This window comes from Pezoporus wallicus, unplaced genomic scaffold (assembly GCF_028554395.1).
Source record: "Pezoporus wallicus isolate ANWC-B61680 ecotype Strahan unplaced genomic scaffold, APGP_CSIRO_Pwel_v1 contig_6274, whole genome shotgun sequence".
Classification (NCBI taxonomy): Eukaryota; Metazoa; Chordata; class Aves; order Psittaciformes; family Psittacidae; genus Pezoporus; species Pezoporus wallicus.
This window is the reverse complement of record NW_026635738.1, coordinates 733,271-760,045: the sequence shown is the minus strand read 5'-3', so window position 1 is coordinate 760,045 and position 26,775 is coordinate 733,271. Positions and strand designations below refer to the sequence as shown.

The 26,775-nt window shown below is 54.2% G+C and overlaps 2 protein-coding genes across 3 annotated transcripts in view; both read left to right on the top strand.

Annotated features, from left to right (window-relative positions):
• Positions 1-25,690, top strand: part of TEX47 (testis expressed 47) — a 149,324-nt gene extending 123,634 nt beyond the window's left edge. The window contains exon 8 of the mRNA XM_057398007.1: positions 25,677-25,690. The gene's annotated coding sequence lies outside the window, so the exon portion shown is untranslated. The remainder of the gene's footprint in view (positions 1-25,676) is intronic.
• PRKCB (protein kinase C beta) overlaps positions 1-26,775 on the top strand; it is a 101,872-nt gene that overhangs the window by 26,587 nt on the left and 48,510 nt on the right. For both annotated transcript variants that reach the window (XM_057398068.1, XM_057398066.1), the window contains exons 3-5: positions 13,303-13,385; positions 25,142-25,253; positions 26,290-26,418. In XM_057398068.1, the coding sequence (XP_057254051.1) occupies positions 13,303-13,385; positions 25,142-25,253; positions 26,290-26,418 (324 nt within the window). The remainder of the gene's footprint in view (positions 1-13,302; positions 13,386-25,141; positions 25,254-26,289; positions 26,419-26,775) is intronic.

Genomic DNA, 26,775 nt, shown 5'->3' with positions numbered 1-26,775 from the left:
TTCTCCCTGTTTTAAAATAGACTTGATGGATGCAGAGCGACTTCTTGTTGAGGTTGTTGCTTGCAGGGAGTGGCTGCTGAGCCCTGCTCAGCCCCTTGGACCCTCCTCCTGGCCTCTGTGATGCTGCTGAAGGCTTGGCCATGCAGAGCTGCTGCCTGCTGCTGTGCTTGGACCACAGACCCCAGTCCCTCCCCTGAACCCCAGGGGAGGGTTTGGGACCCATGTTCCTCTCGTGGCAGAATCAAACACTAAAGGCAACCTCTACCCTGCTTCAGAGCCGTTGCAGCTGAGCCCGTGTTCTGCTGGCGTGATGCAGGAGGAAGTGGTTGCAATACCAAGATAAAGTCCAGCGGCTGCTCTCTGGCTGGGTGCAGGGGCAGCAGCACAGTCCCACATCCCAGGGGCTCCAGGAGCCTGCCTGCCTGCCTATGGCCCGCCACACCGGAGTGTTCTCTGGCTTCCCACCACACAGGAGCAGGGATGGAGCTTCATCTCCTGCTGCACCTCAGGGCCTGTGGCTGTCTCATGGGCTTGCAGGCTCCAAAACGTGCTGGATGAGTCTGGGAGACCTGCCCGTTGACCAGGTGGAAGTGGAAGGGCTGAAGGACGCTCTGGGTCTGATCCTTGGGCTGTGGCTTGCAGAGCTGGGGCAGAACATCACACGCAGCACTCTGCAGGGGAGAAAGGTCAGAGGGAAACTGAGAAGTGTCTTGAGGTTGTCTTGAACCCTCCCATTTGCCTTCTGATGGGTGGCATGCATGGGAGGGATGTTAATGTCTGTGCTGTTTGTGCCTGTGTTCAAAGCGCTGTCAGGGCGGAGGGTGCCTGCCCTCTGCAATGCTGGGCTGGTGCTGGTGAGCACTGGGTTATCTGGGGAAGGCAGCAGAGCACAGACAGCAGTGTTTCGCTGCAGGAAACCCAGGCCGGTGGCACAATCGCACGACACGGTTACAGCACTTAATAAATCCTATGTAGGAAGCTTCACCTTGCAGAGACCCTGGGTAACTGCTGCTTTCAGCTGTACTCAAATTGATCTGGTGCTTGCTGTTCCTGGGGGTTCAAGGAACCCTTCAGACATCACTTGGAGTATAGAGAACAAGCTCCCAAGGTGCAGCCTGCCCGGATGAAGCCGGAGGCAGCGCAGGGAAGTCATCACTCTTCCTATCAGTCCAAACCCACAAATGAGTGTTGCTGCTGTATGCACGGCGATTATTTTGTGCCCTTCCTGGAAAGCAAAGGGACTGTGCAGCAGCTCCAGTGCGGTTACAGTGCTGGGACCGTGTGGGGTCTGGATGCTGCGTGGTGCATGCGATGAATGCAGGGAAAAGGAGCTCCTTCAGTGATGCGAGGAATGAAGCCCCTTCTCTTGTTCTGAATGGATTTACTTTACGCATCTCCCCAAACTGGGATTAGTCTGATTTATTTCAAGGCTGTTTTTTAGGAATAGAGCGAACACGATTATAGACCATGCTGGTTTTAGCAGTAGACAAGTGCCTCCCAGACTTGGCAGGAGCTCCATGTTCGTGTTGATGCTGCTCTTGATGTTGCCTTGGTGAAAGACCTTCAGTTCTTCACATTTTGGGGCCAGTTTCGAGCTCCAGCCTGGGTTCACCTGGCTATGAGTGTCTGGAGATAACCTGAAGGTGCTTGGGAAGGCAGAAGTGATGCTTCTGGCCAAGGGTGCTTGAGAAGTTTCTCACCCATGCAGAGGCTCAGCTCTGTACCCAAAATAGAGCCTCTAAAGGAAACGAGTGCTTTATCTTGCACTGTGTGCTCAGCATAAATTCCTCTTGCCGTAGTGTTCAGGAACAAAACGCGGCTCAGTCTGTCCCTGGATCTCCAGTGCCATGGAAAATTAATGTTGATATCAGGATTATGACGGCTCTTGGCCAGAGGCTCATGAGCACTGTGAAATCCTCATCCTGCTTTGATTCCATCTATGGGTTTCAGCGTGCTGCAGGTTCAGGAGGAAGACATGGCCTGTTTGGAGCACTTCTGCACCCCAAGCCACTGCGGGGCCTTGGGGCAGTTGATGTGGGGACACCACTGACAGTATGGTTATGGGTCAGATGCTCACGTGTCATCATAGGCATGAGGCTGACCCTGGTCCCATCATCCTGAGATGCTCTGAATCTACACAAGCTCCATGGTTTATACAGGAAGCTGGTTTGATGCTTGCCATGTATAGAAAAGGCTCCTTCATCCCCTTCCCTTAGCTAAGTGTCCCTGTTCCCAGGCTGGAGCTGCCTGTAGGGTTGCTCACCTATGGCTTGTGGTGCATCACTGAGGCTTACGTGACACTAGCCCTTTTAGGCAGATGAAACTAACCACAATGGATTTGTGCAGATCCCATTGCCCTCACAGGGCCCTTGCAGACCCTGCTGAGCTCCCAATGGGAGCCCAGAAAAGCGAGCCCAGGTCTCCTTGCAGCCACTACAAGCACCTCCTGACCCCTCTGTGTACCTGTGACGCCCGGTTCCTCCCCAGAGGCTCCTCTGTTTGAAGGTGTTTGAATGACACCTTTTGAGAAGCTGCCTTGTTTCTGCCGTTAACTTCCAATCCCATTTGGGAAAGCATCACTGGGTTGCCTTGGTTGTGTCTGGCAAGCCTGGCAGGTGCTGCTGGGGTGAGCATCTTGGAACGCTGGTGGGGCAGACACAGAGCCAGCGCTGTGGAAAGGGCAGGCAGCGGGGACAGAGGATGGAGTGGCTTTTCTCTTGATGCCACAAAGGTTGTGATGGTGCAGAGGAGCTGATACCCACTCTGCTGAGCACTGCCAGCACTTGGGCTTCAGGGTGAGCTGGCTGGGGCAGGGTGATGGGACACGGAAGCGTGTCGGTGGTACGTGGGGTCAGGATGCATGCACCAGCAACTGTTTGAAGGCTGAAAGATCCTTCCCCAGCCTGGCGCCCTTGGAGCCTCCTTGCTCGCTGGAGGTGAAGGTGGTGTTTATCTGAGCACTGCTATTTAATGGCTACGCTGGTCTCTGCCTTTGGAAACAAGACGGTTCAGATAGGAGAATTGAAGGCGGCGGGGATGTGAGGAAGGAAATGGGAGTGAAATTCCCCTCTCTGTCTTGGAGATAAGTGACAAAACTCAGCTTTAACTCAGTTACATTATTAGCGCTTTGGGGACTGGCTTTTTATCTTCCCTAAATAGGATTAATACACCGTTACGAACGCGTCGCCTTCAAAGCGGGCGGGCAGCCATCTTCCAGGGCTCTGCGATGCAGCAACTGGGATGATGATGGGTTACCTGCACCCTGACTGCCCCCTCCCAGTGGCTGACTTGTTCTCTGGGCAGGATGGATCCCGCTGGGATATCTGCCGTATTTCTGCCTGCTCTCAAGAGGCTGGCCCCGAGTTTCAATTACTATCTCAAATTACCAGGTCACCGGAGTCGAAGTAGGTCTGCCAGGTTTTTAATGATCTCCTCTCTTGTCGTGTGCAGGGCTTTGGGGTTTTTCCAAGCCTCCTTTCCATCCCTGCGCTGAGAGCGTCGGTAAGGGAGCACATGGCAGCGGTGGGTTGTGTAACTGGTGCAGGCGAGGCAGGTTCCGAGAGGAGCTGGTGCTCATCCTCCAGGGACTGCAGCAGCTTTCCACTGCCTTCCAGCGCCTTCCGAAGAAATCCAGAACTAATTGCCAAGACTCTTTAATCTGGTCCCTCGGGGCCTGGATTAATCACAGAGTGCTTCTGACATCGCTCGCTGGTGGAGATGCTGAGGGTGTTCTGTGGGGTTGGGCTGCATCTGGAGCTGTTGGGTGGGTGTTTCTGAGCAGAGCTGGCTGCAGGCACTGGGCTGTCCCCCAGGCTGTCCCTAGGGACCCATCTCCCCTTGGAGAGGGACCAGGCTCTGAGGTGGATGCAGCAGTTTCCTCGATGCTGCCTGTCCCTGTTTGAATAAGGTAGAAACTGAGTTGGTCCATTGGTCCTGCATCTTGAGAAGCCTCTCATCTTCCTACCCTCAGCCAGTGTCTGGGTGCTCCTCCTCTAATGCCTGCCATTCCCATCAGCATCCCTGCTTGCCTCCATGGTCCAGGAGCTGCAACCACCCTGCTCCAGCTCAGCACGGGCTCACCCCTGAGGCCGTGATGAAGTCCTCTGTGTGCAGCATCGTGATTTGGGCCTTTAAGAAACAGGTTAGAGGAGATGTTAACATGGAAAGAAATAAATTCCAACTTGCAAAATTACCTGTTAGTGCTGCTGCAGCGTGTCACCTGGCTATAATGAGAGATTAGGTAGGGAATGGCATGTTTCCCTCCCGTTCATTCAGGGCCGGTGTGTGGGCAGCTTCCCGGCTGGTGCAGTTTTGTGCGTGGGTCTCTGCAACAGCACCTGGCACAGGAAAAAGGAGCAGAGAAGAAAGGTGTCTGTGCCTCACGTAGGGAAACACATTGATGGCTTCGTTCCCCTTGCTTTGAACTCCTCTGCTGGCCCCGGCTACATCCCAGGATGCTTGGAGAGCAGGAGTGGATCAGCGTGGTGCCTGCACCGTGCGTGGTCCATGTGGCTGCCTCCATCCTGGTGCTGGGCGTGCAGCTCTGCTCACTGCAAACAGGCTCTCTGTACAGGCTCCTGCAGGCAAGATGTTCTGCTGGGGCTTTTGTTGGTCTCTCAATAGTGTGCTTGTGGTGGGACTTGGCTGTGTACCTGCAGCACCATCCCTGCCTGCATGGGGGCTGGGAGGATGGAGCAGCTCCCATGGGGTGCCTCTGGATGCTGGGATGAAGCGGCTGGGGTGCTCTGCTCACTGCTCCAAGCAGCTTTATCGGCCCAAAGTACATGGAAGAGGAAGCAGGAGCTGGACTTGAGCCATGCCCTGGGTGGAGGGACCCTCTGCCCCATTCAGTGAGCCCTATGCCAGCAAGAGCTGCACAAGCCGGGTCAGCAGCAGTGTGCTTCCCGGAGCAGCACTTCTGAGCATCCCCATCCCTGCAGCCTGGATGTGACTCGAGGTGTTTCTCTGGCACATGCAGTGGGAGAAGGAAGATCTTTCCCTGATCCCAGCTCTAACGCTATCACCATCCCCTTCCCCACCCACACCCATTGCATTGCCAGGGATGATTGATGTTCCTCATCCCGCATGGCTACAATACATTCATTGTCATGCAGAGGGTGTTGTCAGTTCATTACTGGTATTCCATATAGAACTGCAGACTTTCTTCAATGTTTTCTTCTTATGTACACAAATCCCTCTGCAAGTGCGTGGCTGGGCTCAAAGTATGTGACCCTTTCAGAAAAGAAAGGACTATTAAGGATGTCTCTGTTGGAAGTGAACAGCAGAGCAACCATCCTGCCCCTGCTCTTCAGCACAGCTCCTGTGGGCTCCTCCTGCATGGCAGGCACTGCATTCGCTTGATTTCTGTTGGCAGGGTCTTACCTTGGGAAACCACAGATGTCACTGCTACCCCCAGCTCTGGCACCCGAACACTGCCTGGTGCTGGAGGGATGTTCCCTGGTGTTGGAGGGATGTTGGATGGAGCAGGGAGGGAGCTCTGCTGGAGCAGGAGAGCATTTGACCCTACACCTCCTATAGGGCCTCTCAGCCCTCCAGTTGCAAAGGAAACAGCAAGGTGTCCTTGTACAGTTCTGCAAGGCTGTGTTGTCTTTGTGGTTTTGTATTCTTTGTGTTTTCTTAAGTCCTTAAATAATGTTTCTGGGCACTGATTTCCCCACATTGCTTGTGCTTTTAATGGATCATAGAATCCCAGACTGGTTTGGGCTGGAAGGAAGCTCATCCAGTTCCAGCCCCTTCCATGGGCAGGGGCACCTTCCACTAGAGCCCTTGCCCCAAGCCCCCTCACCAAATGTGGGTGCTATGGCTGAGGGTTGGGGCAACATTGGGGTGTGCCGAGTTCATGTGGCCCTTGAGCATGGGAAACACCATGAGAAAGTGGAGGAGCTCGAATAGCGTATAGACCATGACAGGGTTATGAGGAAGGGGCACAGATAACTGATAGCATGTGGGTATGTGGGAGGAATGAAGGTAGTGATGCTGTTGCTGGATGCATTGAGAGCTCCCTTGGGTGTCCTGCCTGCTGCAGCAGTGTGAGCAGGGGCATGGGCAGCAGATTCCCGTCTGCCGGAGGTGCGGAAGGGCTCGGCAGCTGCATCCGAGCCAGCCTGCTCTTGGAGATGAGGTGGGTGCTGCCATGCTGAGCCATGGGTGGGAGATGCCATGGAAATGCGGATGAGCACCAGAGCGTGGAGACAGCAGAAGCTGAGGCTCAGTCATCCGTGAGCTGCAGGAGAGGAGATGATGGCATCTGCAGGAGCCTTCCAAATTACCCGGAGCAAGGAGCAGTCCAGATCCTGCCCAGGACACCCCTTGGCACCAGAATGCATTTTCCTCCCTATCTCGGGCATCACTAACGCAGGAACGTGCCTGGATAGTCCCTAAACTCGTGCAACTCCCGTAGGAACTGGGGGCAGGGTACAGCCAGGCTGGCACAGCCGGCCTTTTGCTCAGCACTGGGGTTTGTGGCGCATCCTTCTGCTTGATGCCACTGCTGAAGCGCTGGGGGCTTCACCAAGCTGCTGCTGGCACAGCTGGTCCCTGCGGCACATCTGGCAGGGCCGTGGCTGCCTCCTCCTGTGCCGCCCCGGCCGGGAGCGTGCACGGGGCTGAATTATTCAACGTGCAAGTGAGTCTGCTCGGCGGGGCTGGAGGGAGCTGATGAAGTATTTAACTGCTCCCCGAGCCGGGATCAGGCTCTAATGCAAAATTAATGCCTTTGTGTCTCTGGAAATAGCTGCAGCCCTGGGGTGGGTGCGGGTCAGCATCGCCAGCACTGGGACATGAGTCCTGGAGAGCGGCTCTTACTGCAGCATCCTTGGTCTCTTCACAGAGCTGGTGTTGGCCCTTTTCCCCTCCCAAAGAGCAGGCAGTAGATGAGCAAGGGAGTTGGGTTTGCTTTAATACCCAAAGGGGCTCCAGGAAACCTGGAGAGGGGCTTTGGACAAGGGCCTGTAGGGACAGGCCAAGGGGAATGGCTTTAACCTGCCCGAGGGGAGACTGAGATGAGCTCTTAGGCAGAAGCTCTTCCCTGTGAGGGTGCTGAGGCGCTGGCACAGGGTGCCCAGAGAAGCTGTGGCTGCCCCATCCCTGGCAGTGCTCAAGGCCAGGTTGGACACAGGGGCTTGGAGCAAGCTGCTCCAGTGGAAGGGGTCCCTGCCCGTGGCAGGGGTTGGAGCTGGAGGAGCTTTAAGGTCCCTTCAACCCAAACCCTTCTGTGATTCTTGGAGACCTGGGAACACCGCCTGCAGAGTAAGTGGGAGATGCGATCAAAAAGCCCTGAGCTGGTACCGGGTGTTGGGGCAGACAAGGAGCCTGAATAAATCAGGATGTTTCAGCCTGCCTTTTCCCCAGCAGGGATTTGCACAGAGGATTCCTCCTCTTCAGTCACCTAATCCCTGTCACTGAGCTGCTCGCATGGAAGGCTCAGTCTTTCCCGCAGCGCTGGGGAAGGGCCTCGGGGGCCGGCATGAGCAGGAACATCCTCTTCTCCCTGTGAAAACAGGGAATGGCATCAGCCAAGGGGCTCCTGGGGAAGGGATGGCAGGTCCGGATCCTCTGTCCGTGCTGCATCCCTTTCCAGCAGCCAGCCTGGGATGAGGAATGATGGGTGCAAGTCCTGCTTGTGTTAAAGGGTCTTATGTGGTCCCTGCCTCGGGAGCCATTGATGGGGTGTGCTGGAGAGCGGAATGGACAGAGCCAGTTGGTTTTATAATGGCTGGAAGATTGTATAGCTTTAAAAAACTATATCCTGCTGCTTTACAGCAGAAATACCAGGAAATGCAGCTCTATCTCCCTGGCACTGAGTGACAGTTTTCTCAGTACTGATTTGCAGGGCTGGGCTTCTTCATATCTGTAATGAAGGTTTCTTTGTACCGTTCCTGCAGCATTAACTGGTCTGAATAAGACTTGCTCCCTTGGATTGAAAGTCTTTGTCGCTGTTCGGGGAATCGGAGCCTTCGTGAGCAATGAGGCTGCTGAGACCTCGCAGAAGGGAACTTGGATGGCTCAGGCTATCCTTTTATTTACTATCTTTCCACTCCTCAGTCCCTGGAGCTGTTCCTGGTGGGTTTCCATAGCGGAAAACCACTGCCCCAAACTCCCAATCACTGCGTCTCCCCGGAGCTGATAATGGGAAACCGCTGAAGTCTGATGAGGAGCTGAAGATCTTTGTTGTGTTGTAAGAACTCCGGAAAGCTTTCATCCAAAGCTGGGGATTAAATCCAAATAGCATAAATTTTAGCTCGGCTTCAATCTGTGTGCTCTCAGTGATTAGAAGCTGCAAAGCGCCGTCAGAAATTCAGGACTTCCCCTCCTGGAAGCCTTCTTTCCCCTTATTTTGTGATTACCACGCTCCGCTGGCTCTGCTTGATGTAGCAAGGCTCATTTTGTAACGTGGGAATGGAAAACTGTGGGCAAGTGCTGGCTGCGGTGCATTTCGGTGCAGCAGCGGGGCAAAGCCAGGCCCATGCGTCCGACCCCGTGGGTTTGCCCGGCGTAGGTGGAGCGCCACAAAGCTCCTTTAAAAAGCCTTTTTTAATCGCGTTTTCTCTCCAGTTTTGGCAATGCTCATTCCAAAGCTGCTTCCTGCATCTCGAGCTCTTGAGGCAGGGAAATGTTACCCGAATGAGAACTTCCACAGGTTGTAAGGGAGCAGCCACGCACTGCGATACGCTCGAAATAATCTTTGAGCTTTGTGCTATTGGAACCATCTGCCAAAGCACGGCTCTGTCAGCTCTCCGGGGAGGTTTGAGCTCCTTCCTGGGTTTGCTTTAGCGATGGATCCGGCTTGAACCTTCTTCTGTCTCTGTTAACTCTCCATCTGTCTGCTTTATTCAACATATCTGAGACTGGTCTGGGTGCCTCCAACCCTCTCCCTTGCCCAGTGGAGGCGGGCAGAGGGCTTCCCTTCCTAAGGAACGTGTGTTCTGGGAAGGGATGCGCTGGAGGGAGGCATGGGAGGTGACTTCCCTGAATAACTCATTTTGTGAGGGACCCGGGAAAACGGATTAGCCCTTTCTGCAGCACGTCAGGGCAGGGAGTTCATGCAATGAAATTAGAGCAACAAATGGAGATCAAATAAAAGGCAACTCCGCTTTATGCAGCATGGAGTTGCTAGGCAGGGTTCATTCCTGCAGGAAGTCGTTTGTCACAGCGTCTGGGCTTGAGGGGGGCTGGATACCTTCCTGCCAGCTAACAATGTTCCATGTGGGAGATGAGGCTAATCGGATCCCATGGGGCAGCTCCAAGCCGATAGTGTGCAGGGGTCAGGAAATGATTTAGCATCTCCAGCCAGCCTGGCTCTGCCTGCCAGCACCTCGCAGGTCTCTGCTCTCCTGGCATTGGTGAGCCCTGGGCTGTGGGCTGGTGCCAGGGCCCTGTGCTGGTGGCCAAGGGCTCCTGTCAGGGCTGTTGGAGGCAGCTCTGGGGCTCTCCTGGGCTGTGTGGAGATGTGGTCCCATGGGTGAAACCATGCTGCTGCTTTGCTTCCAGCATCTATGACCCTTCACAGTCTCCCAGCACCTTGCAGTGGGTCCATAGCAAGGGCAAGGCCATTTTCCCACTCGAATATTGTTCTTGCATCCCCAAAACCTGATCCAGAGCAAGGTTAAAGTGGAAAAATGGGACCCCAAAATACCCCAGAAGACCTGCTCTGAGCAGTGTGTCCTGGCAGTAACAGCACAGAGATACAGCTCCAGTGCTTGGGTCCTGCTGCTCTCCAGGATGCACTCAGCACTCTCAGGCACTTGGAGCTTGCAAATAAAACACGAACCCTGACACCCTCTGGGCTTTCATCTTCCTGGGGATACCTGTGCTCCTGTTGGGCTGCCTCCCTGGGTATTCTGCTGCCAGTGTAAGGAGCTTAAAGCTTTGCTAAAGGGCTTTTCCTGGGCAGGAACTGCTGCCCTGGGCAGGATTTTGTATTCTAAGAGCGAGCCTTTCAGCATCGTTGTCTCTTTGGGCAAACTGCCCAACTGTCTGCTTTTGGGAAGGCATCAGAACGGAGACGGAGCATGTGAGGTGAGCGTGGTGGGGAAACTCTTCCAGCTGTTTACATCTTGTAAACAGGAGAAAACGCTCTGCTGGTGAAGGAAGGGGATGTGTAGGGGCACAGCAAATGGGTGCTGTTTGCTGGGACCAGACCTGGGGACACAAAGGCAGTGATACCTGTGATGCTCATCAGCGTGGGCAGGGCTGCTCTGCTCCTCCCTGGGCTATCAGTCATGGGAGCCCCTCACAGGGGTGGGCATTGGCCTCATGGCTGGGACTGCTCCCTGCACAGGGTGGGCAGGAAGAGGGGGACCACGCTCCTTCACAGCCCCTGAGAAGGAGAGTTGGGCAGTGCATCCCTCTGCCCTGCGCTGCCCAAGCAAGCCCTGATGGGCATAAATGCTGGTCCTGTCACCCTGCAATGTCTTTTCCTGCTCCCTTCCTCAAAGAGGTTTCTGCTGGGAGTGTTGAAGGGACGAGGGGGTTCTCCATTCCTGCAGGACTGGCTGTGCTATGGGACAAGCTGCAGCGGCTGCAAGGAAATTCCTGATTAGTGGCTCTGCCCAGTGCCTTACTGACACAGATGCTTGCACTGGCTCCTGTGTGTTGAGCAGCTCCCATGCTATAATATTATGTGCCAGAGCCCTGTGCAGCTCCCTGGGTGCACGGTGTTGGATGTTCCCAACATCTCTTCCCCATGCTAAGGTGATGTACGTTTAAGGTGGCTGGAGGTCATGACGCTGGAGGTGCCTGCTCTTCCCTAACTGCACACTGGATAATGGCAGGGTCTGTCCTCTCTGATGGTTCGCTTTGACGGTGGTTTGATTTGCTCTGTGCTGTTGACCTCACTAGACCAAACGTTGGTTGCCAGCATGGGGGCAAGACCTTGCCTTGCGTCAGGGACACCCACAGAAACCCCGGGGCAGGCAGTGCTGGAGGGGAGCCATGGCCAAGGTCAGTGTGCAGCTCATCCTGCCCGACGGCGTGGGTCTGCAGTGACAAAAGCCCTTAGGAAGCAGGGGAATTCTTGCAGCAATACTGCCATGCAGAGCAGCCAAGGGCTGGATTTCTCCCTCCTGCCATTGCCGAGGACTTTGCAACAGCTTTGTCCGCTGCAGTGATTTGCGGTGCTGTTCCGAACACGCTCCCGGCCACACGCTGCTGGATAAAGCTTTAACTCACTGGCCTGGCTGGCAGCAGCCAGTGTTAATGGCTGTTCTGCCTCTGCTGCGCTACACCCGCAGCCCTCGCTGCCCCAGGAGGTCCCCCCATGTCGAGGTGCAGCCAGACGTGTGCTCTGCAATGTTCATACTCCACGAGCACGTTTTGATGAGGTTTTTCTGCTCGGCAGCATCTGTGATCTCCTTGGCAATTGCTTTATGGTTTTTCTCAAGGGGTTTTCTCAGTGCTTTAGGTCAAGAAGCCCTTAAATGTTCAAAACATTGTATTGCAGCTCATATAGGCAAATGAGAACCAAGTTCCTGTAAGTCATCTTTGTGGCAACTGAATATCATAGAATGAGGGAATGGTTTGAGTTGGAAGGGACCTTAAAGCTCATCCAGTTCCAACCCCCTGCCATGGGCAGGGACTCTTTCCATTAGAGCAGCTTGCTCCGAGCCCTGGCATAGAGGAATGGCACTAGGAAGTTCAGCCCAAGAGCTCTGTATTTTTTGCTCTGAAGTGGAATCCTTCCAGCTCCACTGGGAAGCTCTTGCAGCCTGGATGCCGGAAGCAGCTCCCGGCAGCGCCTGCGCCCAGCGTGCTGCGGAGCTTTATTGAGTTTATCCCCACACTTCAGGACAAATCTTTGCTAATAGAGTTCTAATTTCTTCCTTCCTGCTTCCCAAATGCCTCTGCCTCTGTATCCAATGACAGCAATGGTGAGCAATGTTTTCAAGAAGCTGTTTATTTGCTGGAAAGGCAAATGAGAGGCCCTGCGAGGAGAGGGTTCTTGGCAGCTCTTGTGCCTCTGAAAGCTCCTGGGTTTGTTCTTTTCACAACGAAAAATGGAAAATGAATTTAAAGCTGGAGGTAGCAGGGCACGATAAGGGGATTGTGAGTTCAATAGCCAACGTCACTTGCCTTTTTCTTGTTCCTTAGAAGTCTGATAACGGCGCAGCTGAAGCCTGCGCTGCTCAGCCTGGGTTATGTGCTGTATCTGATCTCATCACTGTTTCCTTTAGCATAACCACGGCTCTTGGGAAAGGGATGTGGCAAGTAAGAGAGCCCTGCGACAGAGCTGAGTTTGCTGCCCAGGTTTCCCCAGACAGAGGCAGTCTTTGCACATCTTTGCTTTGCTCTCTTATCCCCTTTGCTCCCCTTGTGTATGGTGTCAGCCCTTGGAGCTGAGCTGCTCTGGGCACCCTGTGCCAGCGCCTCAGCACCCTCACAGGGAAGAGCTTCTGCCTAAGAGCTCATCTCAGTCTCCCCTCTGGCAGGTTAAAGCCATTCCCCTTGGCCTGTCCCTACAGGCCCTGGTCCAAAGCCCCTCTGCAGCTTTGCTGAAAATAAGATGCTTATTTTGCATTTAGGGAAGAAATTAGCCTTTAAGTAGAGTGCTTTGATTGCAAAACCAGGGCTGGCAGTGTCAGATTAGTGTGTGCAGTGAGGGTTCGGTGGTTGAAGGGATGTGGATTTAGTTCTGGATACTTAGGCTTGAAAGTCTGGGTAGCAGCCTGTTGGGATTAACGTTCCCAGAAGGGTGACTGTCATCAACTGCGTGCGTTGAGGAGAGGGAGACGTGTGTCTGCTGGTCTGGCAGAGGGAGGCTGCGGAGCTGCTGAAGCAAAGCAGGGCTGTGGGAGGGAGATGCCCACCTGTTCCATCGGTACACCGTTCCATTTTTGGACACATGCACTTTCAGCTCCGATCCCCACAAATGCCAGATTCTCCCTCTCTTCATACCCGGGGTGACCTCGGAGCGTGCGCTATGGATGACAGCGAGCTCCAAGTGAATAGAAGGGCTCCCAGCCCTCCTCTGCTCAGCACTTTGCCTCTGCCTTTGCTGAAGTGCCTGGTCCAGCTGGTGATGTTCAGTGGGTCCAGCTGGTGATGTTCAGTGGGTCCAGCTGGTGATGTTCAGTGGGTCCAGCTGGTGATGTTCAGTGGGTCCAGCTGGTGATGTTCAGTGGGTCCAGCTGGTGATGCTCAATAGGGTTTAAAAACCTGCCACAGCTTTAGAGTCCTGACTATCCTAAGTCAGACATAAGAGCTCTTTGTTTTCCTAAGCTCTGGGTTGTCGTGGTGCCAATCCCTTAACGTGTGACTGACACTGTCGCTGTCTTCTCTTTGCAGTTTGCTGCTTCGTTGTGCACAAGCGGTGCCATGAGTTCGTCACCTTCTCCTGCCCTGGTGCTGATAAAGGCCCTGCCTCGGATGTAAGTACCCGCTCCAGTGCCCTGGGTGAAGGCACAACATGGTGTTTTGTGGACCATGGTGTTTCACAGCGATTTGGAGACCGTGTTCTTGGCAATGGCAGTTCTGTGCTGTTATTTCACAGGCATCTCGGTTTCATTGTTATTCACAGTCGTGGGGGCTCTGAGATTCTGAGACACTTAAAACACTTTCAAGTCATCCAATAACTTGCTCTGAGAGCAGGGAGAATGTGTGGGAATGCAGAGACGTTTCTGTTTGGGGTTGAGTCTGCAGCTCCCTTTTGTCCCTCGAGTCACAGCCTCAGTTTCCCCATTGGTAAAATGACATTTCCAGGTTCTGCCACCTGAGCTGAGGTTTTAGGTTTGGGCTTAATTAAGATGAATGAAGCAGTAAGGGCTAAAAAGCTGCCTTAAGGCTTTGGCTGATGTGCCCTGGGCTGAAGGCGACTCTTCTGGCAGGGTCTGGTTCAGTCCTGATCGATTCCTTTTGCCACAAGTGAAACACCTGAAAGCATTAGCTGTCATTTAAGATGCTCACAGTGCCGCTAGACTGGAGGCAGCCTGGGCAGTGTGCCTGAGCTCATTCCTCCTCAGCTCATCCCTTACTCTGAAGGCATCACTGCCCCACATCACCATTGCCACGTCGGTCCTGCACTGCCCCGTGGTTCAGCATTACCTCCTCCTCACTGCAGGGGTCTCCTCACTAAAAGCAGGCGCAGGTTTTCAGTCTGTTCCGTCTCATCTTGCAGGTTTAACTCAACCTATCCATACGTTTGCTCTTCCCAAGGGGGGAAACACAGCCCACAGGCACATTTCATGCCTGTGATTTGCATCATCAGTGTTGCTGCGTTTGCTCCGACTCCCCCAGAAAGCACAGCCCAGACAGGGCAGCCCCATCAAGGACAGCAGGTTTCCCGGGAAGCCCCGGTTTAGGTGTGCCTGTTGGAAAACAGCATTGCTGTGCTTTAAAAGACCAGAAAACCACCCGAATTCCCACTAAGTCAATCCCCATCCCGGATTTCACAAGGCCTTAATTTCCCGGAGCATCCCCGGGCTGCGAGTGGGATTGCTAGAGCAGCATTGCTGCCTGCGGCTCCTCTGCCAGCGCCTCTCGGGTCTGTCTGGCAGTTTGTGTGTTTTCCCGTGGAAACTGGCTAATTTGGGGAACTGCTGGGAGGGAAGGGAGCGAATTGGGGAAACGGCAGCGCTCCGCAACTCTCACCCTTCAAAATAGCAGCAGTGGGAGCAGGCGGTGCAACAGGCAGTGAGGGTTGTTTAGCTGAGGCTAAACACACGGTGTCAGTCGCAGGGGTGGTGACAAATGGGGGTTTTGGGGAGGGGGGGGTCAGAGCTGGGGGCAGCCGCTTATGGCGGGGGAGAAGGAGCTGGTGTCTGAGCTGAGCCCTGGCTCCCATCCCTGCCTGGGCCGTGGTACCCAGAGGAGGTGATGGCAGCGGGCAAAAGGCCACCAGCTCCATGGCTGGAAGTGGCCCCTTGCTGCTGCAGCAGCCCCGGGAGCAGGGTGGGTGCTGCAGGATGATGTGGGTGCCTGTGGAGTGGCAGAGTGTGAACCTGCCCTGGGGTGATGCAGAAGCAGCAGGAAGGTGCCAGCGAAGGCGACCATGGCAGCGGGAGGTGGGAATGCTGGAGCCACTTAACCTTGTTCAAGGAAAATGAGGTTTGGCAGCAGGAGAGCAGGGAGGGCTGGGATCCAGATGCCACCTCTGGAGCACTGGGCAGCCTGCCCGCCAGCCTTGATCATCATCATCACTTGGGGAGCAGCTGGTGGAGCAGCAGCAGGTACCGGCGTTGTGCTTTGCCTGGTTCTGCGCAGCTCTGGCTCAAGTGAATGCGATGCAATTCCAATCTAGAGCAAGCCAGGAGCAGTGAGGAGCCATTGGACAGCCGGGTCCTTCCCCCAGCACAGCCCTTTGATCCTGGGCCAGCAGCTTTCCTATGGCTTTAACCTGCCCGAGGGGAGACTGAGATGAGCTCTTAGGCAGAAGCTCTTCCCTGTGAGGGTGCTGAGGCGCTGGCACAGGGTGCCCAGAGAAGCTGTGGCTGCCCCATCCCTGGCAGTGTTCAAGGCCAGGTTGGACACAGGGGCTTGGAGCAAACTGCTCCGGTGGAAGGTGTCCCTGCCCGTGGCAGGGGTTGGAGCTGGAGGAGCTTTAAGGTCCCTTCAACACAAGCCAGGCTGGGGTTCTACACACGCCTCCTGCCCTGTGGCTGTGCCGCTGGTGATGGGTTACTGTGGACAGCCTTTGCCTGGGATGGGAAAGGTCTAAATTAAGTTCTCACGTTTTAAGAGGGGCCACTTGATACCAGGGCACAAGAAAGGCCTTTAACCAGGTTCTCTATTGCTTGCTCTTATCGCTGGGTGAGGGTTGCTACCGTGGCTCATGGAGCAGACGGATAAAAGCCACCAGGCTGGCGTGAACTGATTCATTTCTGATCCTTTCTAAAGATAAGTAGAGGAACACAGATGCTTGGGAGTTAAAGCAAGGAGCAGAAATGGCCCTTTTGTAGCTGCTCTTTTCGCTGTTCAGCAGAGCCCTCTGGTTTGTGCCCTGCACAACTGTTCCCTGGGCTGTAACAGGGGATTCATGCAGAGCAAGCAGCGTTCCTTCAGCACTGTCAATCAAGTGCTATAATCCTTAAGGAGCTTTGAATCGGGAGATGTAAAACTACTCCAGCAAACAGCAATGCCCTGTCTGCTTTGGGAATGCTTCATGTTGAAGTGATGATGCAGAGCTTGAGCCTTCCTCTGCTCTGCTCTTGCCAGGAACCACAGCATGAATCCAGCGCGACCGATGCTGTCAGGCACTGGTGGCACCTGGGTTGTGGCGCTGATAGCCCTGCCTGGTCTCATTTGGTGCAGCAGTCTGGTGACCGCCTTTCCTTGCACAAATAATTAATATCCAATGTAATCCTGCCGAAAGAAGGAGCCTGATTTATTGCATTTGTTTAAACCTCGCAGTGTGCTCATCCTCAGAGGGCCGCGTGACTGCTGAGCTGGGGAGGGAAGGGAAGGGCTGCTCGGTGAGCTGGCATCTGCAGGGGCAGGAGAGGCTGGGCATGCAGCGGAGAGATGGATGCTGCCGTTTCAGCCGGATCCCAGCCTGGCTGGAGCTCTCAGTGCCAGCTGGCTGCTGGGTTTCATCCCTAGAGCTGCTCTTTTCTGGTATTCCACTCACGGAGCCAAGGGAAACATACATCAAAGCCAAAAAGGATTTCTATCTTTGCTCCTTGATCTCTGTATCTTGTGGCACTTGAGAATCAAGGAGAGAACAGTTTTGTGTCCTGTAAAGTGCTTATGGTGCATATGGATGCTTAATTTTAAACACCCAACTAATACTGGTTACTTAAAATGAGTCTGTTTGAAGTTAAGTACGTGCTTAAGTCTACGGGGTGGTTTGTGCATGTGTGAAGCAGCCAAGGGGTGCTGGCACTTTATGCTTTTTGGAGCATGACCAAGCAAGTGAAGAGCAGTGAAATGTCAATGGTAACAGAAAGACTTGGACTAATCCTGCTTTGGAGCTGGTTCTGTTTGATCTGGTTGTGCATGAACATCCTTGAGGAGAGCGTGCGTGTGTTTAACCTCGCCCAGCCCACTGAATAGGAACCTTCCATCTAGGAGAGGACTAATTATGCACTGAGAGAGGGCCCCTGAGGAAAAGAGAATGAAAACTAATTGCTTCTTGCAACGGAGAATGAAGCTGGAGCTGTAAATGCTGGTACTGAAGACGCCAGGGCTGCTTTCACGCTGGACTGCTCTGAAGTCATGGCAGGACATGGCTTTTTCTGATGGCTGGAGATGCGATGGTGGGCCAGCGGTTTGGGTGGTGCTGTTGCTGAGGAGTGCTCCTGGGGCATGGTACGGGCTCGCTGAGGGCAGATTTTACCAGTTCCTTCTCTACCTTTGTCTGAACCTGTGCTGTGCTGAGCTTTGAAGCGCTGGTGATGAGGGCTGCGTGGTTTACCCACACCATGTTGCCGGGCAGGGCTCACATGGCTGTGTGATGTGCATGGGGTTGGAACTAGAGGATGTATAAGGTCCCTTCCGACTCAGACTATTCCATGGTCCCTCCAAAAGGGCTGAGCTCTCGGGTCCCTCCCCAGCCTCCCAAAGTGACCACTTGTGAGCTGCTCTGCCCAGAGGAGCAGCGCCACTCTGTGGGTTGCCATGACAAGCTCTGATGCTCCCATGCTCTCCTGTTCACAGGAGGCAGAGCGAGCGTGACCATTCAAGCTGAAGCTTCCTCAAGTATGACAAGGTCTTCAGGAGCTGAAGTCGGGCGTGTGTAATGTAATGCAGTTGGCAAACCTAATTATAGTAGGAACTATTAGTAGAATGCATAATTATTTAAATTGTAGACAAAATAATCATTAAAATGACCTTCTTTGCCTTATCCCGGTAAAGGTCATCTAATCAGGATGCATTAATAAATCCCAGAGCTGCTCTGGGTAGGTAACAGGCCAGTGCAGCGTCATTGCAAATCTGCATTTCATTTTCCCACTGTTTGCAGCTTTAGAGGGTTTCTGTGATGCTGTCACCACGGTGCCTTTGGTCTTTCCAGGCTCTGTTTGCTGGGGGCAGCATCAGTTGGTCTCTGTCTTGGGCTCCTCCTTCCTCAGATAGCTCTGGAGACGGGTGTTTGTGCAGAAGAAAGCATTGTTGCCGCTCTGGCTTAGGAGAGTGTGGCTCATACAGGTGGCGTTAGCCTGATGTGGTCTTCCCAGCATTGGTACGTGGTCGCTCTGCCCATGCACAGCGTCACCAGATCCAAGCTGGCTCCTGTAGCCACATGCAGAGGCTCATTGTGCTTCCCCAGGTTTGGTTTCTTCTCCTAGAGGATTTGGGAGATGCGGGCTGGCAGCAGTTAGCAGTGAGAATAACTGAGGATGCCATTTGTAGTGCCTAAAAACTAGCAGCTTGTTCAAGATTCTCCTTTGTGGGGTTATCTCCAGTGGGAAAGGGATGCCTGTTGCCATGTAGTCCCTTTGCACAGGGTAACGTCACGGGGCTGTAAGCAAGCTCTGCCTGTTGAGGTTGGAGGGTGCGATGTGCAGCCGCTTCCCCTTCCTTCTGACATGCCCATGGAGCCAGGACATTCCTGAAGACCCCAAGCACCCTCTTGCCCAGGTCTTGCCTTAGGGAGCGGGATCCTGATCTCTGCTCGCACCCCACATACCCCTGGGGTGCCCGGAGCCTGGTGCATGAGCCGATCCTCACATCCCTGCTGCAGCTTGCTGCTCTCCCTTGCCTTGCTAATGAAGTTCTCCATCTCATGGAGTGCCATCTGCCCCTTGCGCGAGGGCACATGCTCGCTGCTCCTGCCAGCCGCTGACAGCTCCCGTGGGATGAAGATGTCTCTGCCTTGCTCTCCCCCCCAGCACCTTCTGGTGCTTCCCTGGGCGCTGCTGGAGCCCGGCTTCTCCTCCTGCCAGCCTGCTCATGTCTTCAGCCCCGTCGCTCAGAAGCTGCTCTTGTTTTCTCGCTGTCTGTGTGTGTCTAGTTTTGCCTGTTAAGATTCCAGCCCCTCTGGTTAAAGGAGGGGGCTTGGGATGGCTGGATCGGAGCTGGGTTTGTGCAGAGCATCACCATGAGGAGGACGGTGGGGTAGGAGATGGTACCAAGGGGGGTCCTGTGGGCGTGGGGGGCTTCTCTGTGCTGCTTCAGGCCATCCTGAGGCTGCAGGGAGCAGGGAAGCACTGTGGGAGCCCCATTCTTTCAGAGTTTGTGGTATAATGACATGACTCTCGAGGTACGTGAAGGATAACAAACATTTCTGAATGATGCAGAGCTGCTAATGCTGCTCGGGGGAAGAAAAGCTGAGTTTGGCTTTTTCTCTTGTGCTGCTGGGTAAAAGAGTGCATTTTATTCAGTGTTGGCAGCAGCAGGAGAAGAATAACTGTCAGCCGTAGCCCTCTGCAGTTGTCTGACTAGCAGATGAGATCTCCTGTCAATAAAAATGCATTCACTTGCTGGAAGCTGTCATGGGAAGCTGTCAAGGGCAGGTTTTATCCGGGGCTGGGTGTTTGACATGGAAGCAGCCCAAGCCGTGATGCTGCTGCTGTGTTGCCGGCTGTGCTCGGGGACCACTTGCCCTTCCACAGCCAAGGTCTGGGCAGAGGCGCTGCCTGCACTGCTGTGCCCTCGGGCCCCATGCTGGGAGGCTGAGACCACAGCAGTAATGCTGGTACCACTTGCTGGTGCAGCGGTGACAAACTGTCTTCAGGATGTGGCTCCCAAGGAGTTCAGTACTGGTAGGAAAGATGCTCTGGTGATGGACCCCAGACCTTTGTCCTCTTGCCATGACCAGGACCTGTGTTTTCCTCCTGTGTGTAACCTCCTTTCAGTGCAGCCCCTATGGTTTCCTTTCGTTGGAGCCAAGACCCTGTTTGCTTGTTCCTTAACTCCCTTGCGTGGTTTTTTGCTGGGAGTTAGAGCTGTTTCTCACCAGAGGTGTTCCTCCAGCGCTGTGCAGGCAGGTGGGAAGGTGCGGGAGGTGCATCCTTGGCTCCTGCCTGCAGGTCCCAAACAGGATAGTGCCGGTGAGTGCTGCTTGAGAGCCTGTCCTTGCCAACAGCACGGGGTCCCGTTTCTGGTGACCGCTGTTGTCTTCAGTTCACCTTCCCCGTTGTCTCCTGGCTTCAGTAAGAAGAACTGGCACAAACCAAGGATGCTGCCCAGAGCTCCCATGGACATCCCTGACCCAGCCCCTTACAAACTGTACTTCCCTGGAAGGAAGGAGAGGCTTTTCTCTCCTTCATCACCTTTAGAGTCACTGTCAGGCCACTTCTGTGTGTGCTTGAGGTGTTCCCTGCATAGCGGAGGGGATTTTCCCAGGGGAAATGTTGGAACAAAGCACGAGGTTTCTGGTTTTATGTCTGCTGCCTGGGTTTCAGTAGGTGCAGGCACTAAGCTCATGCTGTGTTCTATTTGCTCTGCTATTATGCAGCTTAAAATTGCCAGCAAATTCACTCTGAAATAGTTTCTTCACATGAACTGTGTTAATTCTTCTTTGGAAAAGGCAGTTTGAAGCTTTCTCGGCACTGAGATGGGGAAATAGGGGCAAGTCATCCTGCAGCAAACCTCTGGGGCTGCTGTGTGGGGTCCGGCAACTGTCGGTACAAAGGATTAAAGCAGCATCAGGCTCTTGGCTTCCTGGGGACCGCAGGGCCCCAGCCCCTGCTGAAGGGATGGCGATGGGACCTGGGATGTGGGGGGGTTTACTTGCATGAGGGATTAGAAGACATTTCAGTGCCCTTCATGTGTGACTGATTGTAGGGATGAACCCAAGTGAGCTGGATGTGCTTTACAAGTGTTTTCCGGCTCAGGCTGCTGGGTCTGAGGAAGGGTCTGGTCTCCCCCTGCATCCCACCTCCTCCCTGCACCAGGAGAGGCAACACCGATGCAGTGCAGAAGTGTCTAAACCCAGGCAGCATCCAGCCCAGGGTTTGCACCCTGTGTATGACAGAAGGCTGCTGCCCTTGCCAGGACACGGACTTGGCATGAGGAATAGCTGAAGCCAAACGCCCTTGCTTGTCGTGCAGCGTGGTGCTGCTCTGCTCTGCTCTCCCCCCTTGGCTTACCGCTGTGTGCTGAGCCGCTGCCCAGGCAGGCTGCTGCACAAGAGCAAAGGGATGCTGGCTCCCATGAGCAGCACATAAATTGTCCTTCTGATCAATGCCACCAGCTGCCTGCCGGCAAGGAACCGGTGAGCAGCAGCTCCTGCATCAGCATCTCCATCAGGGTTCAGCGGGAGGTGCCTGACATTGGTGTGGTCCTTGAGGGAGCTCAGGGGTGGGTATGACCCTGAAGAACGGTGCAGGTGACTGCTGAGCCTGGGGAAGGCTCTGGCAGGGCTGTGCTCACAGTGCCTCAAAGGGCAGGGCTTGGTTCCTTGCTTATGACTCACGTTCCTTGTGTTCCTGGGAGTGCAGGAGAGCTGGGGCTGCTGCAGGCAGCACACACAGACCCCCATACCCAGCACAGTAGGGTGGGAGCAGCGAGAGGTGTGTGGGGTTCTGGGGAGAGCTGGGGTCTGCGAGGTCTGCTCTGCAGGTCAGGGCTGCAGTACGTCAAGGATGCGATACAGCACTGGCTCATTTCAGACCTGAAACCTGCTGTCAAGCTGAGAAGCAGAAGCCACCTCTAATGGGTCATTGCAGGGTACCAGGTTGAAGCCAACAGCTTCTTCCCTTTCCTAGCTTATGCTCGGACTCGTTCAGGCTCACATCCTCAAGACGCACATCCCTCCCCTTGCAGCATCACAGGTCTGTGGCAGCGCTGATTCAAAAGGGCAGAGCCTCGCAGTGCAGCAAAACTCTCCTCATGGTGTTTCTCAGCTCTGTTCTGAAGAAGAGCCCCTCTGCCCTGCTCCTCTGCGCTGGTGGGATGCAGGAGGAACGCTTCTCCTTTTCTTGGCAAACTTCTTTTTAAACGTTCTTGCTGTAAGTCTCAGCATCTGCACACACAGGGACCTCGTCATCCCTGTCTCTGTGGTACAAAAATAGGCTCTTTGCAAAATGACTTCAGCCTGGGTCGAAAATGATATCCAGACTTTCCAGTTTCTGGCACCTTCTAAAGCCTGGTCAAGGTGAAACAGGGCCCTCGCACCAGAGAAGCAGTTCTGCCTCCCTGTGCCTGGCTGCATCCATCACCCTCACATCCTTTGGACTCTGGGTGCTGGGTCAATCCAGAACACAGCTCTTGGGGTGGGAGCAGAAAGTGAAGCCCATGAGGGGTCCAGCTCCCTCTGAGCAGGGCTGGGATGCTGATGGAGCACTTTGGAGATGCTGTTGCTGCCGCAGCATGGCTCAATGCACACTTTACTTTTCTGGCTCTGTCTTTTTTAACTCCCGTTTCCAGTGGGAATTTAACATCCTTCACATCAATTGTCTCATTTTGCATTAAGCCTGTGGTTTGTTGGGTTTTTTTCTTTATGAATGACTAAAGCTTTCATTTGCCTAAACAGGAATATCTGTTTCTAGAAGGGAACACAGAAACTGAAGTGCTCGGGGGCGATTCCTCCCCGTGTCACACGCTGGGGTTTAGCACGTGGCTTCTGCTATTGCTGCCCCCGTGGCATCAACCTCATCCTGCTGCTGAAGGTGATGGGACGATGCCCAAGCACCCCGGGGTGTCCTCTGCAGCCGTGCCCAGGGCTCTGCAAGATGCAGAGGACTCAGGGGGGACCTGGTCGCTCCCTACAAGTGCCTGACAGGAGGATGGAGCCAGGAGGGGCTGGGCTCTGCTCCCAGGGAACAAGGGATGGGACAAGAGGAAACGGCCTCAAGCTGCCCCAGGGCAGGTTTAGATGGAGCTGAGGAACAATTCCTGCCCCAGAGGGTGCTCAGCCATTGAACGGGCTGCCCAGGACAGGGCTGCAGTCACCGTCCCTGCAAGTGCTCACACACCATGAGATGAGGCCCTCGGTGACATGGGCCCATCCATGGGAGATGCCGGAGCTGGTTCACGCCGTGTTGTGTGGGCAAAGCTGCTTACAGGGATGTCCCTGAGCTGTTGCGCAAGCAGAGCTCAGGTCATAAAATCAAGTTTTCAGAGGCTTACAGCACGTCCAGCGCAGGGATTGCACTGACCCTGTAAGCCTCTTAGGAGGGGTGTGCTCAGCCGGGTGTCCCTTTGGGCAGCAGTGCTCGGTGGTACCTGCCTGCATCATGGGCTGCCCGGCTCCAGCCCCCTGCCTGCAGTCTGCCTAGCAAAGCTTTCATTTCCACCCCTCTTCTAGCCTGAAACCCAGGCTGGGGTGTTCTGTGGTCTGTTACCTCTCTGGGGAAGGCTGGAAGGCGCAGTGTCACTTGGAGAGCTGTCCTTTGGGCAGCTGGGGCTGCCCAGAAGCCAGGTTAACCATGAAGCCTCATCCTCTCTGCCTCCCAGCTGACACACAAGCTACCAGACAGAGCTAAGCCCTGCTCCGCGCATAGGAGCGCTTTGCTTAGGCTAAGATGTGAGATGATTTCAGTTTCAAATACAATAAACTTGCTGAAGCATGTGCCTGATCCCTGGCACTCAACAGACTGAATCAAATGAAGCTCCGTTACTCTTCCGCCTTCCTGGTATCACTCAAGTTATCTGTGGTGCTGTGAAATAATGCAGAATGTGAAGCGATTAACGTAACTGGAAGGCTCAGTGCAGTAGTGGTAGGAAAATGAATTGGAATGGGGGAGGTGATGTATTGGCAGCTCTGTTATAGCTCAGCTCTGGCTCCGCTCTTTATTTATTTACGTGGCTCGCGGTGCCCTGTAAAGGTGTCTTTCCTAACGCCTGGGCTCCTTTCCAGGCCATTAAAAAGCCACTGAGCTCAAATGGCCAAGCCGGGAGCTGTGCCTCATCCCTAACCCTGCAATTAACCTGAGATGGGACGAAGCCAGCAGCTTCTCACCATAATCCTCCTCCTCTGCTGTGTGAGATGCTGCCAGCACCCTACTCTGCAGCGCTGAGATGCTCTGGGCTCCCTTGCAGGAGCAGCACTGCCTGCCCCAGTGTGCCCTTGGTCCTCATGTGGTCCCTGTATGGTTCTGACATAACTTTGTGCTGTCTTCCCGATGCTCAGTGTTGGTCTGAATAACTGAGGTTGATCAGGGCTTCCAGAATTATCTTGTCTTGCATGGAAGATACCAAGAAACATCAAATCCTTGGTCTGCCTCAGTCATTTCTCCCCATGGTTGGTCCGATGTCCCTCTTGAAGTTGTTTCTCCGAGGGCTGGAGCAGCTCTGCTCTGGAGCCAGGCTGAGAGAGCTGGGCTGGGTCAGCCTGGACAAGAGAAGGCTCCTGAAGGGGAGACCTTAGAGCAGCTCCAGCGCCTGAAGGGGCTGCAGGAAACCTGGAGAGGGGCTTGGGACAAGGGCCTGTAGGGACAGGCCAAGGGGAATGGCTTTAACCTGCCCGAGGGGAGACTGAGATGAGCTCTTAGGCAGAAGCTCTTCCCTGTGAGGGTGCTGAGGCACTGGCACAGGGTGCCCAGAGAAGCTGTGGCTGCCCCATCCCTGGCAGTGCTCAAGGCCAGGTTGGACACAGGGGCTTGGAGCAAGCTGCTCCAGTGGAAGGTGTCCCTGCCCGTGGCAGGGGTTCGAGCTGGAGGAGCTTTAAGGTCCCTTCAGCCCAAACCATTCCATGATTCTGTAGATCCCTGTTGCAGTAGAGGAGCCCTGTTTGCAAGGTGGCTGCGCAGAACTGCAGCCAGTGTCCAAGATAAACCGGTGCCTCTCGGTTTGTGTGTTCTGCTGTTGCAGGAAATCTGCTGTTGGTTTTAAGAAAGCCCCAAATACCCAAGTAGTATTTGACTAAGCAGCTCAGTTCCCCCGGAGTGTGCTGGGGAGGGATTGGCACCGGAGCTCAAAGGTGTTCACTGGGTACCCTTAATACAGATGGAAATAACGAGTGGCTTTTTGTGCTTTACACGGAAGTTGAGTAGGGTCCAGCCCTTGTGCTGGTTCTTAGGCACCAATTTCACCTGGTGCTTTCTATGCTAAGGCCAAGTTATTTAACAGCAGTGTATCGCCAGAGAAGCCAACGCGTTGCTTTCTCATTGTTATGGCAACACATCCAAAGAGTAATAACGCTGGATCTTGGCGCCTGTTGGAGAAGGTCCACATCAGTCGGTGGCAGTTGAGTGAAGTCCATTAACAGCAGCTCCGTAGCCAGCTGGCACGTGAAACGTGGAGCACGGTGGGGCCCTGCCAATGTTTAATGCAAGTTTATAATCCTGATCGTGTATTTTCCTCCCAGGATCCCCGGAGCAAGCACAAGTTTAAAATCCACACGTACTCCAGCCCCACCTTCTGTGACCACTGCGGGTCGTTGCTCTACGGGCTCATTCACCAGGGGATGAAATGTGACAGTAAGTGATGGAACGGCTCTTGCAGCCACGGGGGGTTCTGGCACCCCAAGGTCCTGGGCAGGGGCTCCCCCACATCATCTTTCCCCCTACACAGCATCCCCACATCATCTCCCCCCTCTCAGCATCCTCCACATCATCCACACAGCATCCTCCACATCCCCCCCCAGTATCCCTGTATCCCTCCAATCTTCCCGCATCCCTTCTCCAGCTCTCACAGAGCTGGCTCTGACTGACACCCCGTGGCCATGCTGGCTGCAGTGAGACAGCCTCTGCAGGGCGCTTTGCTCTGCAAACTGAGGGAATTCTTGTCCAAAGAGGAGGAAATGGGGGATGAAAGAACAGGGAGAGGATGGAGAGGGAGAGATCAGTTATTTTCCATGTTAATCTTGTACGTTCCTATTTAAAAGGACTGTGAATACACAGCTCTGCTTCCGTGCTCGTGCTGCCGGCGGGGAGCAGCACACTCTGCTGCTCGCCATGTGCTGCCTTTCCCATAAATATAGAAGCTTGCTGACTGTTGTGGGAACAGTGTATTCATTATCACCTTTAAAATGTTACCAAGTGGAAAGGAATTTCTTTAGAATAAAAAATTACAGATATATATATTTATATATTTTATACATATGTAACTTTCTATACACGTGTATATGAATGCACATACGCAGGTGATATTTAATGCCCCCTGTCAGCTCCTGGCGAACCCACTCAATACCCAGCATTGCACCACGGGTGTGATGGAGGAGAAGTCTGACAAACCAGCAAAATTCAAGTAATTAGAGTAAGGGCTGAAATCCTTTAATCTCCATTGGTAAGACCCAGAGCTGGGGGGGGGGGTGGTGGGTCCCTGTGTCCTGGCAGGGCTCTGGCAGTCTCCAGCTGCATTTGAAGCTCCATTTGCTGCATGTTTACCCCGGAATCCCTTAAAGCATCCCCATTTAAAACGAGGACAAGTTCTCCCCCATCCCCTCAAACCCTGTGAGCTGGGGCAGGGGTGACCCCAGCACTGACTGTCCCTTTCTTCCTGTCCCCCCTGCAGCCTGCATGATGAACGTGCACAAGCGCTGCGTGATGAACGTCCCCAGCCTGTGCGGGACGGACCACACCGAGCGCCGCGGCCGCATCTACATCAGGGCTGACATCGAGAAGGACGTGCTCACCGTTGTAGGTATGTGTGAGCCCCAGGAGAGGTGGGACAAGGCTTTCGGCCTCCTCCAAGCACGCTCCTGCCCTCTGGCAAGCCCTGGCTGGTGCTCCAGGGGCTCCCTGTGTTCAGTGGCTTTTCCAGTCAGAGACTTCTCAAACTGCATTTTGAATCATGTAGAATTCCAGCATCCCTAGGGAGGGGTGGCAGAAAGTTCCTCTGTTTAGCTGTGCCATGGGGAAAAGCACGTGTTTTGGATTGTACTGTCCCTGTGGTGGTGAACATCCCTTTCCTACTGTTCTTCCTATGCCTTTTAACAGTTCCTGGGCCCACACCGGTCTTGGTTGGTATCTCAGTGGTAGGAGATGGGGCTGGTGGAGG